Raw genomic sequence first — 21,652 nt, forward strand, 5'->3', positions numbered from 1 at the left:
CATTTTGCCCCAAATGCTATATTAAGCATGTCTTTTTAATCTGTTTTTGTTTTTCTGTTTATTTATTTATTTTGAGAGAGAGCGAGTGCACATGACCAGGGTAGGGATAGAGAGAGGGAGAGAGAATCCCAAGCAGGCTCTGTGCTGTCAGTGCAGAGCCCGATGCAGGACTCCATCATCATGACCTGAGCCAAATTCAAGAGGTGGACACTTAACTGACTGAGCCACCCAGGCATCCCTAATCTGTTTTGATTTTGATGCTTTGACATCTTGGGGCTTTGCCGACAATGAAGGGACTTGTCCTTCTTAGGGTTACCCACTTTCTAAAAGTAATAAATGACTGACCTACATGCATGCCTTTTGTATGGAAACCAACCAACCCAGAGGCCATACCCCAACTGCCTCCTTTTTTGAGCTCTTACACACTGGGCCAGTATTCTCCTGCCCTAATCACTCAGGGCCAGGCACCAGACAACAGGCAGTGTATACCCCAGAGCTGATGGAATTATTTAAACTAACAAACCCTCTATAAAAAAAATTAATAAACGTTAAAAAAAATTTAAACTAGCGAATCCTAAGCCTGTTTATTTTGTCTTGCCCATTCCTTCTCACTGAACCCCCCAATAAACTCTCTTGCTCCCATTTTCTGTTTGCTTCCCCTGCCTCCTTAGGGACGCTGGTGCTTTCTCGTGTAACCCCACGTATGGCCTACCTCTCCTTTGGGGAACCTCTGCGTATAATGCTCTTTTCCATGGCAATTGTCACCTGATCTAGTGGTCTCACCATAGCTAAACAACAAAACATACATTTCAAAATAATTAGACCTCAGAACCCCAACAGGGCATCATAAGTTCTTGATTTACATTTTTAGATCTATGACCTCTGAGTGGTAAAGCATTTTTTTGCTATTAAATGAAGGTTTTTATAGTTAATGTGGATAATACTTATTAAATCATATAAACTTAGATATAATTCATATACCATAAAATTTACCTTTTTAAAATGTACAATTCATGATTTTTGGTATAGTTGTAAATTGTGCAACCATCATCACTACCATCTAATCCCAGAACATTTCACGACTCCAAATGGCAATTCTTATGTCCATTTCCTCTTCCCCACCAGCCCTAGGCAACCTCTACTTACATCCTGCAGCTCTGCATTGCCTACTTTTGACATCGCATATAAATGACATCATATGGTCTGGGCTTCTGTGAATCACTTCTTTCACCTGTCAAAGTGCTTTCAAAGCTCATGCATGTAGCATGTATCAGTGTTCTCCTCCCTTTTATTGCCATATAATAGTCCACTGCATAGATACACCACTATAGCCATATGTCCAAATATTCTGGCTATTATGAATAATTCTGCTGTAAGCATTCACATACAAGTTTTGTATAGACATGTTTTCAATTTTTTTTTAATATAGTTTATTGTCAAGTTGGTTTCCATATAACGCCCAGTGTTCATTCCAACAAGTGCCCTCCTCTATGCGCATCACTCATTTTCCCCTCTCCCCCAGCCCCCATCAACCCACGGTTTGTTCTCAGGATTTAAGAATCTCTTGTGGTTTGTCTCCCTCCCTCTCTGTAACTATTTTTTTCCTATTCCCCCACGGTATTCTGTTAAGTTTCTCCTGATCCACCTATGAGTGAAAACTTATGGTATCTGTCTTTCTCTGTCTGACTTATTTCACTTAGCATAATAACCTGCAGGTCCATCCACATTGCTACAAATGGCCACATTTCATTCTTTCTCATTGCCATGTAATACTCCATTGTATATATAAACCACATCTTCTTGATCCATTCATCAGTTGATGGACATTTAGGCTCTTTCCATGATTTGGCTATTGTAGAAAGTGCCGCTATGAACATTGGGGTACATGTGCTCCTATGCATTAGCACTTCTGTATCCCTTGGGTAAATCCCTAGCAGTGCTATTGCTGGGTCATAGGGTAGAGTTATATACAAACTTGGGAGAATTGCTAGGTAATATGGTGACCAAGTATTCTTTTTAAAAAATGAGAGATGCTGAACATTACTATGTATGATAATTAGTTCCTGTAAGTTATCCTTCCAAAGGAGGCTGTAACCAGAGGGAACAAAACCCTTCAAGCCCCCACATAAACTCATAGTATGGCTGGTGAGAGGACTGCCTTGCAGCAGAAAGTCAGATGTGAGTGATATCCTGAGAAGGTATCATGGGCCAGTCACTGGGCAAGCCTCATGACCAGTGTGTCTGCTTCTTGGATGATAATAACAATCGTAACAATAGCTACCATTTACTAGCTATTACTCAGTGTTAGCTTACTATTATTCCACGTTACCTACTATTCTGATTATGGTCACATCATTAGATATAGCAAGGAACTGGGATTAACAGAGACTAAAAACATAATGGTCTGGATGTCCCAGGAAATCCTCTTTCCATTTGAGGTAAGCCCTAGACTAAATGTCATTTCTAGGAAGTAAAGGGAGGGACAGGGACCAATGAAAAAGGAACTATGTGGCAAACTCATGTACTTTTCACAGAGATATTTTAGGCACAAGCTTCACAACCTTGAGATACACTTCCTCAAATTGAAAAGATTAAAGTAGTTGATCAGAGAGGATTAGGAAGAGAACCCTTGTTAGAAAATGGTACCCATTAGCCTCTCAGAACAAAAGAGAGAATCTGAAACAAGGAAAATTTGAGAAAACATGTCCCACCCCCTCTACTGATGACTAAGATCATCATGGAAAGTTGTCATCAGCTGTATGGTACTGAAGTAATTGACACATAAGTACACAGAAAAATTATCTATAAAATACTTTAAGATTTGTGTCCTTGAAGGAAAAAGTTTCAGTTATTAAAGGACATTCCCTTATGTAGAATCCTAACAGCGTTGACTAGACCAGGTTAGGTGGAATTGCCTTGGGGAGCAAGCAAGCATTCTACTCTTCCAAGAGGTACAAAACCGCGTCTATGAATTACTGTTTTGTGACCAGCTCACACTAGAATACTCACTAAGAAAAGGTAGCGTTCTTGTGCTGATGTGTTCCGAGCAGCTAGTTTCAGGATCTGTCCTTCTTTTATGAGTTCGTTTGAAGGATTGACAATGTCTTCTTCCTCTCCCAACATTTCATAAATCTCTAAGAGTTTCTTTAGATTCTCCTAGGAAATGAAAACAAAACACAGTAAGACCAGATAAAGGGAGATTTTACCTTCGTGGCTTTACTGATACAATGACCTTAGCTAAAATCCAGAAAATTCAGAATGGATTGGGACTAAGCATAAATTTGGTATAAAATGTGTCAGTTCTGAGCAAATTGAAACCTGGGAGAAGAGAGGACAGGATTATTCCACATAACACTAAACACTTTATAAAAATCTTTTTTGTTCACCTTTATGAATTCATTTTGGTCCAAACCTGCAGGTAACATTAGGCTATATTACTGACACTTATAGAAGATTCCCATCTCCTTTGAACATCACTTACCATTTTTCTTATTGCACTATTAGAATGGCTTGCTGCCGTAGATATAATTTCAAGTGATTCTAAATGGGGAAAAAAGAAAAGTAAATAAATGTATTTTGTCATTACTATGCTAGTAGATAGTTGAATAATATAACACTACAATAAGAAGAAATCTGAAACTGAAGGTCACATCTGACATCAAAAGCAGGGGCCATTTCCATTTACAAAAATAGTGTCAGAAGTTCATTTGTAAGCAGATTACTTGGAATTTGAAGGATATTTTCTCATAAATAGTCATACACATCTTTATATATGACCTAGATAATGGACCTTCAAAATTAACAAATACCATGTACACTAGATTGGCATAAGGCACTTTGCCAGATGCTTTCATATATATTTTGTCACTTAACTCTTCCACAGCCTTGAATGGAGAATCTGTTAGCTCCACTTGGCAGATGAAAGAAATGGCAGGTGATGTGGTTTAGCCAAGGTCATACAACTATGATACTGTAGGGCCACACTGGAACCTACATCTTCTGATTCAAAGTTCTACAACACTTTGGCACTAATACTATTTTATTAGTTTTATAAACAAATTAACCCCCACGCATAACCAACTTTCTTTGGGAAAAAATACAGACATAGTTCTTCTCTTGGTTGGGCAAAGGGGAATCGGCTGATACTAATGCTGATGGAAGGTTCTGCTTCTGACAAGGTGGTAGGAGAGACGGGAACTGAGGCATCTGGTGTGGGCAAAGTAGGAGCCCCAGTGCTGCCGGGGAAGGGCTGTGGAGGCCGAGGCCTCCTGGAGGATCAACCCCAGGGAATGCCCTCCATCCTAAATCATGTCCTGCTCTTTCTTTTCTATCTTAGGAATACCAGCCTGCCTAATTCTGTTACCACGACAACCTCATTACTTCTGGACCCAATTCTCTTCTTTGTTCTGTGGCTGAACAGAATGTGCTTTTGCTGCTTTCTCCTCTTTTGGGTCTCTAAAAGCACTTCTGTGATTTCTTCACAATTTTAGTTTAAGGAGTGATGGGAAACCAAAGAGAGAAATAAAATGCCCTACAGGGTTGCTCATGTTCTCGTTTTTGACACTGCCACCTTAGGGCAAGTCTAAGTCTGTGAGTTTAGAAGAAACTGAATTTTTATTTAGATTTTGGAGAACTATCTTGATTGGGGCAATTCTGTGCATTTCACAGGCTCCAAGGTGGAGGGAGACAAAATAAAATAACCTGGGACCAGCAGTTTGAGGAGGAGGAGTGATCCCACCTCAGTCCTACCACTAATTCTGTCACCAAAACCAACCACTTAGCCCAAAGGAGTGTGAAGTGGGCATGAAGTAGAAAGTAGAAGTCAAGTCAGGATAATTCTAAACCGTAGAAGGAGAAAGGGAAGAAGCGAAGTTCCTGTGGTCATTGACTCACTTGGATGGCAGGAGAAATGCCTCAGAGAAAGCCTGTGTCCAAAAAAAGACCCAGGCTGCCAAGACCAAAGATCGTGTTCTGTGTTCCTCATCTCTTACCAGGGTTCACTTCTGATACAGGCCAGACATTATTAGCAAAGTACTGATGTTTCCAGGCTGTACAGCAGCACTGCCAGTACTTGACACTAAGCCATTTCTAGCTCTTAAATTTTCATTCTTTCCTTCAGTTACTTGATTTTTTTTTTAAATTAAAGTAATTTTTTTAAAGTAAGCTATACACCCAGCAGGGGGCTTGAACTCATGACTTCTAGATCAAGAGTCCCATGCTTTGATATTTTGAAAGTACCTGAGAAAGCTAAAGTATTGAAACACCTGTGCCTTAAAAAAAAAATCATTCATTAAGAACTAATGAAAAAATAAAAGGCAACTAGAGGAATAGGAATAAAATTTTTCAGAGAAACTGTTAACTGACATTAAAAAGCATCGTTTTCTCTTCTCTTTTAGGGTAGGTAGAGCCAAGTTTGTTTAGGTTATTTTTACACACTAAATGTCATGTTAGCTTTCCTGGTATGTATCAGCCTATCTAATTAACCAGCAACACCAGTAATTCTGAATGGTTGTCTTCTTCCTGTGAGAAGGTAATTGTGTATTGCTATTACAGATGTCTCTAAGACTATGGTTCAGATTTCTGAGTTAATGATTAACGTGAAATCAGCATGAGACATCCCTTTCTCTAAACCTGTGATCTGGGCTCAGAAGTGCTTGCCTAATTGAGCTGTTGATAATAATTTCCAGTGAGGCTATTTTTTGGCAGCGATATCTTACTAAATTGGCTGTGAGACCTATCTCTCTCTCTAACCACAAAGCTTCCTGGCCACTTGATTAGCACAGAGCAGAAAGGGGATGGGGGGAGCATTTACTTTTAGCATCGTTCCAGTCTGGAGAGTCAGGGGGCAACTTCCTTAGGTAGTCCTTGAGGAGCATCTCATACCGGGGGATCCGCTGGACGGGTTCTAGCATGTGGTGCTGCAGAGTCAGGCTCCCGCACACCTTCTGTCTCTATAATGAGAGAGGTTTTTTAAAGAAAGATTTAAAAATTAAACTGGCCAATCTAAAAATGGTCATATGAAACTGTGATCATGGACAGGATTTCTCTACAAAGCGTGCTCCGTGGATCACTTGCATTAGATCGATCTAAGGCACTATTAAAAATGCAAATTTGGGACCCCATCCCAATCATGAAACCACAATCTTTGTGGCTCAGGCCTGGGAAGATGCATCTTAAAAAAAAAACCTCAGTTTCTTACACCATGAAAGTTTGAGGCCCACCAATATAGTATAAGAACAGAAAGGAAAAGCAAGCAGAATTTTAAGGAAGAAAATTCTCAGATTGCTGGCAACCACTTCAATTAGGCACTAGAAAGGTTTGTGTGGTCACATTATTGAATCAGGCTCCAGAGATTTTTAAAAGCTGCATATATTTAATGAGGTTCAGTAGGCACAACTGTATTCAAGGACTTTGGACTCAGCAGACACTATTTAATATTAAGGCTACCATAAATGTCATTTCCTCTGAACTTAAAAAAAGATTCCACAGAGAAGAATGACAAGATCTGAGTGTCGTAGTATCTGTCACAAAATTTTTATTTTTCATTAGGTCACAGTACTCTTTTCCATTAGACACTGAACTCTGTAAATAGATCTTTTCTTACAGCAAAATTGAGTCTATATAGCCTTTGCTTTCAATAAGCTGTTAACATAAGACAGGGAAAAGATTACTTGAAAAATATGATGTGTTCTTGTTCATATTAAACAAACCAGCAATCCAATTAATATAGTTGTTGGACTCCAACTATGATCAAGGCACTGCAGGATATAAAAGTTGTCTTAAGACATGATGTTTGCATTCAAAGCAAACGAGAAACTAAAATCTTCACAGACAAGAGTATTCAACATGAACTCTGATGAGAGCAGCGCTGGTGTGAAGGGAAGTGAAAACCAGGCTCCAAGCGCAGGAAGAGGGGCCTGGGAGAGCAAGCTCTCAGCAATCAGGCATGAAACATGTTGGGTTTTGTTGGCAAATAAAATATATATGGGGAAACGGGATGAAGAACAGGTAATCTGGGGTAATAAGTCAGGATGAGTTTAGACTTGCCTCTTCTAATGCAGGTTTTCGTGCAGGAGAGCAGTATCATTAGATACGAGATGTACTAAGATTGACCTACTGCAGCGTGGTTTAAGCTACTGCAGGAGGGAGATGTGGGGAAAGCAATCTGGAAGGGATCACTGTAGACCAGGAAAAAAGTATAGAGTCTGAGATCAGCATGGAAGCTGAGGAAATAATAGCTTTACTTAATAAAGTGTAAAATATTAATGTTGTAAGCTTAGCCATCTCACATGACTGTCTCCAACAAACCTATATCATCTATCTATGAAAAATAGAAAATATTACTGATCCCCACAGTTGGCTCAGAGAAGTTAAAGTCTTCTAAGATCCCGTGACCAAGTGGCAGACTAGACTCCTAAACTCGGTTGGTTGATTCGAGTCCATTACTCTTTTCATCACCCCATCATTGCCTTGTAATAGGGAGAAGACTGATATTGCAGAGATAGAATTTTAAGATTTCAGAAAACAATAATGACGACCATCACTGCCGTCATTTAGTGAATGCTTACTATGCAGGAAGCATACTAAGCATCTTGAGTAAATTGTTTCACACGAAAAATAATGCACAAAAAATGAGGAAAAAGTTACCAAATCAAAGATAAAGCTAACTTAGCAAATGCTGGTGAATGAGAAAATATTGGTTCTGCGCAATAATCACATAACCACAAGCCACTCTGTACAAGGCACAAAAAATCAAGGTGGAAAGTGTATTTGGGAGTGCAAGGCAGGACTGGAACATGTTGACTTTGTTTTGACAGCAAAATGTCTACACAGAGTTATGTAACCAGCACTAGGTAAGTTGCAATGACAGTTTAGACTAGGAAACAGACTAGAAACAATGACCCTAGAGGCATCTGTAGGACCTGCTGGTTAAAGCCTCAGGAACATGTGACATCACAGAGCCTGTGAGTGCTGAGAACAGTGTGAAGGGGCCACGTTCTTGTACTCCTGTCCACTTTTCAGTATAAGCAAAAGGGGCTGGTAAAAGATTCAAAGGAGCCAGCATTCAGAAAGGTAGATGAGGGCTTACTGATGACAGAAGAAAAAGAGTGAATGAAAGAGGCAGGACTTTTGGTTATGGCTGAGGGAGAAGACTAGCCAAATCCTCCCTGGAAAAGGCTACTAGAAAGCTGGATAAAACTGATAAACAACCATTTCAGGACTTTGGAAATTGACCAAAAGCATTGAACAATCTGAAAAGTATTTATGCTTTAAAAACTGTTGACCTCTGGGTAAGAACAGTGAGAATCTGTGACATTCTGGCCTGGGGCCATACCCATTCCTCCCCCAGCAAAGGAAGTTTCAATGCCCGGAAGGTCCCTCGGGGGTGGGGCTGGCTGGGAGGACTGGAAGTGTCTGCTGAAATCCAGGAAGGCTCATTAGATTTGGAGTGGTGGGCAATGCACACACCCAGCAACACTGTCGGTGACAGTGAACAGTTCCAAGGTGGGCGAGGGGAGAAGACCAATGGCCGCACTAGGCTGAAGCTGTGGTTGCGTGTTGGTGGGGGAGGGCGGCGCGGATAATACTTTTCTTGGCTGAGGATATGTGGGTGATCAGCAGAGATGAAAACAGCATGACTCAGCCTTGTCTCCTGGCCACCCTGAGGCTGTGAACTCACCCTGAGGAAATGTAAAAGGATCCAGTGGACTTGACAATAGTCTGATCTTTAAATGGGGTCCCTCCTAAGCATAGACAGGTCCACAGCAGATGACAGAAGCGTACTGGCTCTCGGCAGTTAACCATCTCTGTTCAGTAAGTGTCTGACCCCTAACCTACACAGACATGGGGGTAATCCCTACAAAACTGGGATCACATACACATGAATATTAAACAAAAAAACTGAGTGGAGACACTGGCAACAGCACATCAGAAAAGAGACAGATTTCATAGATTTGATATAAGCAAGTTACTAACCAAAGCCACTTGCAGTGGGGGAAAGCAAAATCCAGAGTTGCTACAATAGATTATCTAAAATGTCCAATATTCAGAAAAAAAAAAAAAGACATTCAGAGAAACTGTCTCTGAACACAGATACTGGATATAGCAGACAAAGACTTCAGTGTAGCTATTATAAAAACATTCAAAGAATGGAAGGAAATTCTATTTGAAAACCACGAAAAGGGTAACAAAAATGAATGCACAAATAGCAGTTTTCAAGGAGGAAACAGGTGTTATAAAAAGAACCAATGGAAATTCTGGCGTTGAACCTTACAATAGCTGTGATTAAAAATGCACCGCAGGGACTCAAAGGCAGATTCCAGGTGGCAGAAGAAAAAGCGCCTGGGTGGCTCAGTCCATTGAGTATCAGGCTTTGGCTCAGGTCATCATCTAATGGTCATGAGTCCAGCCCTGCATCAGGGGTGCTGCTGTCAGCACAGAGCCCAATTCGGATCCTCTGTCCCTATCTCTCTCTGTCCCTCCTCTGCTCACTCACTCTCTCTGTCTCTCTCAAAAATAAACATTAAAAAAAAAAGAAAAAAATCAATGAACTCAAAGAAAGATGAATAGAAATTATACAATCTGAAGAGCAAAAGCTGAAGAAAAATGAATAGTCTCAGAAACTTGTAGAATAACATCCAGAATATCAACATATGTATACTTGGAGCAAATTATTTGAAGATATAAGGGCTGACACTTCTCAAACTAATTAAGAAAAAAACCCTACACATTCCAGAAATTCAATCTTAAGCAACATAAATATAGAAAGATTCACATTGCACACATACTGTTGAAAGATAAAAGCAAAGAAATTAATTTGAAAAAAGCGAGAAAAACAATTCATCACATATAGGAAATAATATAATTAATAACTTCCCATATGAAACAACAGAAAACAGAGTACAGTGAAAGGACATTCATTTTGCTGAAAGAAAAAACAACTAACAACCAAGACTCTGTATCTGGCAACACTATCACTCAATAGTGAAGAAAAAATAAAGATTTTCCCAGATAAAGAAAGACCAAGATAATTTGTTGCTATCCAGTCTCTGCCTTGCAAGAAACATTTATCACTCTTTAAAAAAAATTTTTTTTAAAGTTTATTTATTTTTGAGAGAGCGCGAGTGAGCAAGAGCAGGGGACGGGTACAGAGAGGGGACCACAGAATCTGAAGCAGCCTCCAGTCTCTGAGCTGTCAGCACAGAGCCCGATGTGGGGCTCGAACCCACGAACCATTAGATCATGACCTGAGCAGAAGTCAGATACTTAACTGCCTGAGCCACCCAGGTGCCCCAAAACATTTGCCACTCTGTAGAAAGGAACTTACTCCAGAAATGGTAAATATATGGGTTAATATATATTTTATAGATATATTTTTTCCTTATATTCTCTCATCTTTCAAAGATTCATAGTAATAATTATATCACTGTTTTATTGGATTTAAAACATATATAAAGGTAATATATATGATACTAAAAACCTGCAGGATGGAGGAACTGAGCTACAATGGAGCAAAATGCTGATATTTTACTAGAATTAAGGTTAGTATTGATCTGAAGTAGATTGTGATAAATTATGATGCATATTATAATTCCTCCAACAAACAGTAGGCATAAACAAACATTTAAATTTAGAAGAATTAAAATGGTAAATAATATTTATATAGCACAAAAGGAAAAAGAGAAAGAACAGCAGAATCCTCACCCCATGAACCTTATGTGATCTAAAGAATTCCTTTTCAACATTTAAACTTTTTCAAATAATAAGTTATGAACAACTTTGACTAGAGAATCAAATAGAAATCACGATGGTGTTATTAAAATACATTACCCAGGTTTGGCAAAGTTGAAAAAAATCTCAGGACACATATATAAAGTGACACACACACACAGACACAGACACACACTCAGAATAATGTTTGCAAAATGTGTGGTTTATAGCATTCATTCTTTATATTCACGTATATATTCGTTCCATCATCTCAACCTCTGAAAGAAAGCAAGAGAGGCACAGACCCTAATGGAAACTCATTTTGTAAATTCATGTGAATCTTTATAAAAGCTGGACTCTCTTGGTCTCAAAAGCAAACAGAATTTACTGCTTAACACATGGCATGTACTCAATAAATACATTAATTCTGCAGATATGATTTTTGCATCATTCAGAATAACATGAAATTTGGAAGTCTCAGACAGACATCTCAATCTAAACTTTAGATCTTTCTAAACTTTAAATCTTGTACAGGAAAACTAATTCATAGCCTTGAACAAGAGTCCAATTACCTGAATTTCTTCAACGACTGACTTGAACTGGGGAATACGCTCTGTCATGTTTTTAACCAGTTCCATTGCATTATCAAATCCCTTCACATATTCTCCATACATCTTAAGGAATGGTGCCAATTTCTGAAGGATGTCACCAATTCTAGGGGTAGTTTCCCTGTAAAAAATATAGAAACAAATCATTAAGATTTCTTATAGAGTAAGTGAATTACTAGGACTTCAAATGAAGTAATCATTTTCTATATACATTCTGTGCTTTATCAGATCTACTTTCTGTGAGATTGGTAGAGAATGAAGCAATACCTTTTTTTTAGTTTACTTATTTATTTTTTTGAGAGAGACAGAGCATGAGTGGAGGAGGAGCAGAGAGAGACGGAGACAGAATCTTAAGCAGGCTCCAAGCTCTGAGCTGTCAGCACAGAGCCCAACGCAGGGCTCGAACTCCCAAACTGTGAGATCATGACCTTAGCTAAAGTCAGACACTTAACTGACTGAGCCACCCAGGTGTCCCTGAAGCAGCATCTTTTTATTTTTATTTATTTTTATTTTTATTTTTTTAAGCAGCATCTTTTTAAAGGGACTTTGGGAATGACACAGTAATGAGAGATGCTATGGAGTTTTTAAAGCTCCAGATTACTCTGAAATCTTGTCTCCACTAATCAAAAGATAGTTTGGAGAGCAGAGATGAAATCCTTTTCAACCAAAGCTAAAAATGTACTACGACTTCTATCCGTGGTCTTTACTACACAAATTTAACACAAATGTTTGGCTATAGCTCTGTGTTGCATTGTTGTTTCGATTTACAGGCAAATAACACAGCATCTAATACGACTGCCTTAGACTAACCATTTATCATCTATTCCTCTTACCATTCTTGCATTCGTTTTTCCAGCTCTGGCAATAGGAATTTACTATGGAAGGCATTTATTGATGAAATATTAGAAAAGATTTTATTCACCATCTCTGCTGAAAATGAGCCTCGATTTGCTTCTTCTAATAATTTGCAGTAAAATACCTGAATAAGAGAATAAAGCAAAAGTTACTTCAAATTTACTGGTCAACCACCTACCACTGTGCTATGCACAGTGGGCTCCTAGTAACTTGTTGAATCAACGAACAAGTTCACGGTTCCAGAAATCAATCATTCTTGAAATGGATGAGTATATGCTTGGAGTGAGAAGACCCAGGAGTTCGAATTAGACAACCTGACTCTAACCTAGGTTCTCCTCTATATTGGGGATATTAACCTCTTCTTTGCCAGAGAATTTCCGATTGAGGTAAAAGGATTTACTATCTACAGGTAGAGTCAAGAGGGATGGAAGGAAAACTTTATATAAATCAATAACTGTGGTATTTTTCATTCTCCTTTATGTTTTTAATGACTTCAATGGCACTTACACCATACTGCCCATTATTGTAAATTGTGGGCATAAATCTCAGTTTTCCTGTCTGCCCCCTTGGGGAGGGAGGCCATCATAATTTAGTTCCTACAGAACAGGTGCTTAATAAATATCTGGCCAATGGATGAACAAAAGAATATTTCAGTTCACAGATGTGTACTTGCTTTTCAATAAGTAATAATGCATGATAACTTAAACACTTACAAGAAGATAAAAAGATCTTCTGCACATAACAACAGATATCTTAAAAACCTACAGTCTTGGCTATTCTTCACTATGGCTACTATACCTCTTAATTGACATTCTGTTAAATGTAGGCAGAAGGAGGTCTGTTCCTTCAAATGTCCAGATGGTTGTTAATTTTCTAAATTCACCTCCACTGCATTTTCTTGGGAGGCAAAAAGAACACAAAATCACAAAGTCCTTAGAGACTCCAATAGATAGGATATTTTAAGTAATTAAAACTCTAAACTTCTAAAAGGTCAGCAACAGTAGCTGACAAGCTAATACGGCTAAAATAACAAAAAAGAACAAAAACAAAAAACCCACAGAACTTGTAAGACAAAAAGACATGTCTCCACAATAGGAATACTGAACATTTCAGGTCTGTATTCCCCTGAGGGGAAATTGTTTCAAACATATAAACAAACGTGAATGATGGACTTATAGTGAAATTCTTTGGAAAGTGAGTGTTTCTAAGTCACAAACTCATTATTTCAAAGGACAGAAGTCTTAAACTGGCCCCTGAGGGCTCATCTGACAGGGCCATAGTCCACTCTAGGAATCAACGATAACGAGGTTTACCCAGCAGGGCCTGTTCCCAGGAGTTCCTGTTTTCCAATGGCGAAAGTGGGACAATTCTTCTTATAGTTAGCACTCAAACATGGCAACTTTCTCTTCTAATAATAGGAGTCTATATTGGCAATCTACCATTTCTCTTGTTCTTTTATCACTAAAGTAATATTAAGAAGCCTTAATAACTTCTAAGTGATCCTTTGTAATGTGTATTTAAAATGATACTCAAGGCCCTAGTATGATGAAAGTACACAATGTTTGACAAAGTACTTTGAATGCCATTTCTAACAAATATTGACTGTGGAACTTTACAGGCACTGTATTAGATGTCTCCCACACGCTTAAACAAATGAACACTCAAAATTCCTTCCGACCCTCTTACTCCCTCAATTCAGATGACTCACATGGGTCTGAACAGCACATGAGACAAACAGAATCAGTGATATATTCATGCAGGCATTAGAATCACCAATCTCTTATTTAGATTGTAACGGGAACATGGCTCTAAAATCACAATAAATGGTCACGAAACAGACTAGTATTGAGGGATGAAAGATATAATAAAGGCATTTTGTGACTCATATAGAGAGTCCTTAAATCTGATCTTTATGAACTGAAAAACCTTTATGTCTAGTGTATTCACTGACAAACTAAAAATCCTGAAAATTTCCTTGAAGAAAAAGCTTTCACTGGCCAAAAACAGTCATGCCCATCTGGTAGTTTCTAAAACCCCTTGATTATTAAAAATGATATACAATGCCAAACAATAAAATAACCGTGAAAAGGAAAATGTTACCTTATCTAAGAGGTCAAGTCGGTTGACATAAGCTCTTTCTGTAAGCAAAAGTTCGTTGGCTATTTTGTGAAGTTTTTGTTCATTAGTTTCCTACAAATAGAATAGATATCCACATATTAGGAAATAAAACTGAGACAATATTTTTCAAGGAATAAACACCTTATCAAATAGTTAAAAAGTTTTCTCAAACTTCTCAGGTACCCAATTCCTTTCAGCCATGAAGAACCGTCCAACCAGAAAGGAACAAAATTAAAAATAAGCAATCTGCTGGATTTAACCCATAACGACTTCGTTAGCCTCTGTCAAAATCAACACTGTCGCCTGTTTTGCCCGTCAAACATCTTCTATCTTTCTCAGACACCTTATTTGGCTCATTTTCCTCCCTGTCTCTCTCAGGCTACTTTTCAGAAATGATTTTTTCACTCTTTCAGATAATTTGCCTAATTATTAGCTCTATGCATCTGGTTTTTTGTCTTTTAATAAAAACGTTAGGAAAATCATACATGAGTAAACAGTAAAATGAACCAGCAGCATGTATCGATCACTGAGATTCAACAACTATGAGCTCATTGTTAATATTGCTTCATCTGTGTCCCCCTCCTCCCTCTACCCATAGTAAATTAAAAACAAACATTTTATTATTTCCTCGGTTTATGTTTACTTGGTCCTTAAATATATGTGTAGAGCTTTGCTAGTTCTGTGAGAATGGGAACACGTTTTTTTCTTGGTGACTTGGTAACTCTCTCCTGTCTAGTACATGGCTTCAATAAAATACTGGCATGTGATAAGGTATTGCTCAATGAATGAATGAGACCAATGAATGTAAGACCAAACTCATCTTTCCAGAAAAACCTCTACCCTCCCACCCAATTGGAATTTTGCCAGCCTGGCAATGGTTCCATCCCTTTCCAGTTATCTGCCTTTGATACCCTGAATCACTGTGAACATAGCTCCCCACCATGAAATCCAGCCTGCTACAAACTCCTACTCATGTTAGGTCTTTAGCATCCATCCTTTTCTCATCACTGCCACCCGGTTTTGCTCAGACCTTAGCTCAAGCCCAGGCTAATCAAGCACTCCCATTTTGATCCAATTCTACTACTTTTTGACTCAAATGCACCTTGTATGCTGTTGTATGAGCAATCTTTCATACTCTGCTTTGCCAAGATCATTCTACTTTCCATAGAAAGAAAATCTCCAACAGTCTTACTTTCTTTTTTGTAAAAAATTTTTAATGTTTAAATCAACATTAAAACATTAATGTTTAAATCTTTGAGAGAGAAAGTGTGCATGCGTGCGCAAGTAGGGGAGGGGCAGACAGAGGAAGACACTGAATCTGAAGCAGGTTCCAGGCTCTGAGCTCTCAGCACTGAGCCTGATGTGGGGCTCCAACCCAAGGCACATGTGATCGTGACCTGAGCTGAAGTCAGATGCCCAACCGACTGAGCCACCCAGGCGCCCCAACAGTTTCACCAGTGGGATCAACCAGACTATGTATCATTCAGGGTTGTTCAAATCTTGTCTCTACTCATTGTCTCAGACTGCTTTCCCAGTGTATCTCTGCAGGCACCCTTCCCTCCAAACACACAAATCTAACCCACCATTATCCAAACGTGCCCATGGTCATTCCCAAACCTTTCTTTTTGCATCCTCTCTGCATGGCATATGTTCTTCCTTTACCTTTCTAGGTATTTAAGACATACTTTTTTTGGATGGCCTGCTGAATTTTTATTCCTTGTCCATGGAGCCTTTTTCAACTACCCAGAGCCCTTGGGCTTGGTTCTATTAGAACTCATTTTCTATTTTATTCCTAAACATCTTTTTGTTGAGAAATTTCTACCCAGCTATTTTGCTGAAGCCCCTTTTTCATTCTAGGCAAGTATGAAGCGTAGTAAGGGTTTAGTAATAACTCTAGCACCAAAGCAGAGCAAAGTATATTTTAAACCAGTATCTGGTTTGTGTAAAGGCTACATTTAAAATTGTGTACAAAATGCTATTATACTATATAGTGTGCTTCATCGTGTTCAACATATGAGGTTACCATGTTGCTACTTACAACAGCACTGAAATGGGGTATTTTTATGTGAAGGCTTTATTTAGGTAAAGTAACATAATACCATTTAAATAATTTGTGGTCTCAAAAATACTGAAGTAAACACTATATTGTCATTAAATCCCAGTTAACCAAAGTTTTGGTTAAACAATCAATTCAGGGTAAAGTACTAGCATTGTTGTCTGCTGTCGGATATCCTTTGCCGCTATTTCTTAATTATATCCAGATTTGGTTAGTATATCTACCTCACTAAACTAGCCCATTCCCCAGATGAAAAGGAGGGCCCTAACTGGTGTAACAATCAAGAATACACAGTGATTGGTTCAAGAGACAATGAGACAAGAGGGAATATGCACCGGGACTCCCTACTCTAAGGAAGAGCCACAGAAAAAGAAATTTCTCTTTGATGCTCAATGTAAATAAGGGCACCCATAGACTCAAGTGCTATGAGCAGCCACCCCATAACCACAGAGATGAAGCTAATAAACGTCCTTATTGTTTAAGTCAGGTTGGTGTTACTGGAGTTATTTGTGTTAGAAGCGTCCTCATTAGTATGGAAAACTGAAATACTATGAAATGTCTGGGGTATATTCTGTGCCACTGAAAAACTCTCAAGTAATTTTTAAACAATTACTACTTATAGAGGAGAAAACAAAATAACTGAGAATGTGTCTTCCAAACCTATAATAAGAGAACACAAATATGTAGTAAATATGTAAGAAATATATCAACATTTTAGAAGATGCTAAATGTACTATTCGACATACTCAAAAGAAATACTGCCCTGCATCAATACTAAAAGCCATCTGTGTGGGGTTTTTTTAATGCTTATTAATTTTTGAGAGAGAGACAGACAGAATCTGAGGCAGGCTCCAGGCTCTGAGCTGTCAGCAGAGAGCCTGACACAGGGCTTGAAATCACAGACTATGAGATCATGACCTGAGCTGAAGTCAGACACTTAACCGACTGAGCCACCCAGGCGCCCCAGCCTTTTGTGTTTTTGTAAGCCAGATTTATTGACATATAACTTACAAATAGTAAGATTCAGATTTACTGACATATAACCTACAAACAGTAAGATTCATCCTTCTGGTGTATAGTTCTAGGAGGAGATTAATACCATCATCTCATTACCACAATCAAGATAAAGAACATTTCCACCCAAACATAAGTCTCTATGGTTGGTCCCATTCCTCTGCTATCACCCGCTCCTGTTAACAGTTATTAGATCTGTCCTTTTCCAGAAAGTTGTATAAATGAAATCACACAGCATGTGCCTTTTGAGTGTTGCTTCTTTTACTTCTCAAAATGCATTTGAGATAGATCCATGTCATCATTAGTATTAGTGGTTTGCTCTTTGCAAGACCTTAGTTTTATTCTAATAGTGGCACTGTATCTTTGTGACTCACTCACTTTCATATGTTCTGATTCTAGTTCTGACAAATACCTTTAAGGAAAACCATTCACCAAAGTCTGTGCCATGATAAAAAAATACATCCTTTATGAGTCAGAGAATTCATTAACTAACAGGTCAAACTGTCTATTATTGCTATGCAATGCAGTCACTCCTGAGGTCTTCCACATCCTACAGGATCTTAAATCGGAAGCTTATAATAAATGATCTTTTGCTGACTCTAAATCATACTTTAGCTGAATGTGGCAAATTGTGGGTATCCTGGTCATAGTTTGCAAAATCCAAAGGAGAGGCCAGCAGTTGTTAGCAAAAGCTGTGTCCTTCCACACAGATGGTCTTCTAATGTTAGGTCCCTGACCTTGCCAAAGCCAACACAAAGATAAGCAAAAGTAAACTTGCTGACATTCGGTTTAATCACTCACACGTAGGTTTGTGAAAAGTTACTAAGGATTTTTGTGGTAGAGGTGAAGAAATCATGGACCCAACCAACAGTACTATCATAAGAACAGCTAACAATAATTTAATGATTGCTTGTTACAGACCAGGCACTGTTATAATTATTTTATATAAATTGACTAATCCTTACAATAATTCTATAAAATAGGTACATTATTTCTGTTTTATAGGCAGCACACACATACAAAAAAACAAAATTCCAAGGCTCAGAAAGGCCAGGTGACTTGCTCCAAGTCACACGGTTAAAAGGCAGCTGAATCAGATTCCAATCATGTAAGAGAGCAGGGGCTTCGAAGTCACTGGTCAGCAAACCTTTGGCTCTCATTCTAACTCTTCTCTGCAATAAGCAACAAGACTGTAATAAGTGCCTGCAAGGGAAGAGACTAACAAAATACAAGTGATCCACTTAAAAAATGAAATGTGATAACTACTCTACATTTTAATGTATACAATCTTTCTCTAATATAAATTCTATTCATGGTAGGCTTTTCAGCCTTTTAGTAATAATCATCAGGTATTTATGCTTAAATAACACACAAAGTTGTTTTACAATTGCTAGTACATTAGAGATGTAGCCTGGTTTTTTTTTTTTTTTAATGAAAAGTTAAATAGGTAAAGTCATATAATATTGTTTCTTGTTATTTGCCACTTCAAAACTATATAACCACTACTTTTGTGCTTAGCACTTTACTAAGTCACATATTCTTGTGATTCTTTGTAAAATAGTAATGGCTACACAATATTGATTTAATAAATAATCCTATTTGCCTCTATTGGAACCAAATACACAGGCTTAACTTAAAATAATTCTTTTTATGTCTTTACTTTTTAAGAGAAAGACAGAGAGTGACCAGGGGGGTGGGGCGGGGGGGGGGAGAGGGAGACACAGAATCTGAAGCAAACTCCATCCTCTGAGCTGTCAGCACAGAGCCCGAGGTGGGGCTCGAACCCGTGGACTGTGAGATCACAACCTGAGCCGATGTTGGCCGCCTAACCAACTGAGCCACCCAGGTGCCCCTTGACATATTTTAAAAATAATCATAAATATTCTATTACAAAAGCATCTTACCTTTGATATTCCTCTATAACTTGAGATTTTTTTTCACTTGTAAATGATACTATATTCCTGTATTGAAAGCTGATTCTCAGCATATTGCCTCAAACAAAGATGCAACAGAGTACATATATACTATCCAAATTGAAAAGATGAAGTACATGCCTCTTACAGTAAGAGATCACACAGTTTACTTTTCTCTGCTTCTCTCTTCTGCTTAATGCACTTCCTAGGTTAGGACGGTGTACCTTCACACCTCCAGTAACCTTCCAGTAGAGATTTGCTCCATTCTCCCTAGGCTGGATTCAGCCTGGCCATCAGTCAGTGTGCCTGCTGGCTCATGAATATGCTGCAGTGTCAGTTCTGCCTCCTCATTTACAGATGTCACCAGCTCCTACGGCTCTTTTCAGACCTTTTGGCATGACTCTTCCATATGGCAGGAGCCCCAAAGAGCCCCCCAGGCAGCTCACAGACTTCATGTACTGGAAAGGCAGAAAATGCCTGTGTGGAGCCCGTGATTCATTCTTCAAAGTCTTAGCACCATACGCACTGCCACATGCCTCAGAACCACCAAGCAGGGGGCAGATATTTTGGAAAGAACTTCATAAAGGTTAATAAACAATGAGAGTTTCCTACAAGATGCTTTAAGGGCAAATCCTTCCATTACATAAAAGTGAATCAGATATTGACATCATGCTTTATTGCTCTTCAGTTATGCTTTTAAGTTTTCAATACATGTTCTCATGATTTCATTTTAAGCAGGTAGAATTTTTTTCCTAAAAATATTGAATCAAAACTACGAAAAGTTCTTAGAGCTTTTTTCATATATTCATTACAGGTTATGTTAAAGTAATATATATACATACATATATACATACACATATATATAATAGCATATATGTGTGTGTGTATATATGTGTGTGTGTATATATATATGTATATATATGTATGTGTATATATATGTATATGTATATGTGTATATATATATATAATTTGGATTTCTTGGTTCTGGGAGTTTCTACCCAAATCTGCTGTCGATTAAATTCTTCCATTGAGATGGAAGATGTAGCTTTATATGAATACACATGTTTTTGCTTTCCCTGAAGTCCATTCTTTCATAACATGATGAGTAAACTTAGGAAATCAACACTTGATTCTGTACCACAATTCATGAGCTGTATTAAAATTTTGATATGTCATTTTTAATGTCTTCCTGGACATTAAAGTCTTCCATGTGGCTCCAGGTGACCATTTAAAATTAGATCACAATAATATTTGAATGTTACATTATTGGCCTATCACCTCAAAAAGCACCTTCAAATCTTAACTTGTGTCAGACACCTTCATTCCAATATTCCAGAATTCTATAGATCCTTTCTCATACTAAGGACCGGGGAAATCAGGGAAGGCATCACAAGTGGCTGACAGCCCTCACTATTTACTGAGCACTTACTGTGTGCTGGGCACTAGCATGTGTTTCACATGAATTAGCTAATGGAATCTTCATAATACTCCTATTAGACAGGCGTCACTATCCTATCATTTTATAGATGAGAAAGCAGTGTCTTAAAGAGAATGGGTAATCTGCCCCAAATCGTAGAGCTAAGTAAGTAAGTGATTCAGCCAGGATTCAAATCTAGGTCTGTGAAAATAAAATTCTTGCTTTGTCCCAGCCTTTTAAGGAAGAGAACTCCCTGTGGATTTGGAGGACAAGAACCTGGAAAGGTAAAGGAATAAAACACAGATTTTGTGTTCAGTTAAGATCATGTAATAATGCCATAAGGATGGTCACATGTTCTCAGGGACGATTTGTAATCAGCAAGAAATTGATCGCCAGGTTCACATTACAGGAAAAAGAATACCCACTATGACACACACACGTTATTCCTTTCCCAGGACTTCATTACAGACTATGACAAGAATAAATAGTCTATGACCTTAGCATGATCCTTCAGGAAGTTTTGGGAGCAAAGTCCAAGCCTACTTTCTTTCTTTTTTTTATTTTTAAATAATCCCTACACCTACAATGGAGCTGGAACTCACAATCCCAAGATCGAGAGTCGCATGCTCTATTGCCCGAGCCAGGCACCCCCAAGCCTACTTTGGACCCAGCAACGATTTTCCAATCCGATACCCTCTACTCTATTTACTCAATTCAAAACAGGAGAACAGGTGAGTGAGAGTTTAATCTGAATGTTTACATTCTATCCTTTTGAGATAGGGTGGGGAGAGGGGCAAAACAGAGCTTGTGCTGAGAAGGACAATTTAGTTATCTGCACTAGATCAAACAGGAAGTAAGTGGTAGCAAAAAGAGAACTCTGTTCTTCTTATACCCAATTTAGTATACATTACACTAAATTGTCTTTGGCTTTTGCAGAAATTAAAGATCAGGTATCAGGAAG

The 21,652-nt window shown here is 38.3% G+C and overlaps 1 protein-coding gene across 10 annotated transcripts in view; it reads right to left on the reverse strand.

The window, feature by feature from the left end:
* The window catches only part of FGD4 (FYVE, RhoGEF and PH domain containing 4), a 159,814-nt gene that overhangs the window by 42,124 nt on the left and 96,038 nt on the right, over positions 1 to 21,652 (reverse strand). For all 10 annotated transcript variants that reach the window (XM_029953245.1, XM_029953251.1, XM_029953253.1 and 7 more), the window contains 6 exons: positions 14,274 to 14,363; positions 12,152 to 12,297; positions 11,283 to 11,439; positions 5,813 to 5,951; positions 3,482 to 3,540; positions 3,010 to 3,156 (listed from right to left, as the gene is read on the reverse strand). In XM_029953245.1, coding sequence (XP_029809105.1) covers positions 3,010 to 3,156; positions 3,482 to 3,540; positions 5,813 to 5,951; positions 11,283 to 11,439; positions 12,152 to 12,297; positions 14,274 to 14,363 — 738 coding nt within the window. The remainder of the gene's footprint in view (positions 1 to 3,009; positions 3,157 to 3,481; positions 3,541 to 5,812; positions 5,952 to 11,282; positions 11,440 to 12,151; positions 12,298 to 14,273; positions 14,364 to 21,652) is intronic.

This window comes from Suricata suricatta, chromosome 10 (genome assembly GCF_006229205.1).
Source record: "Suricata suricatta isolate VVHF042 chromosome 10, meerkat_22Aug2017_6uvM2_HiC, whole genome shotgun sequence".
In the NCBI taxonomy this organism is placed as follows: domain Eukaryota; kingdom Metazoa; phylum Chordata; class Mammalia; order Carnivora; family Herpestidae; genus Suricata; species Suricata suricatta.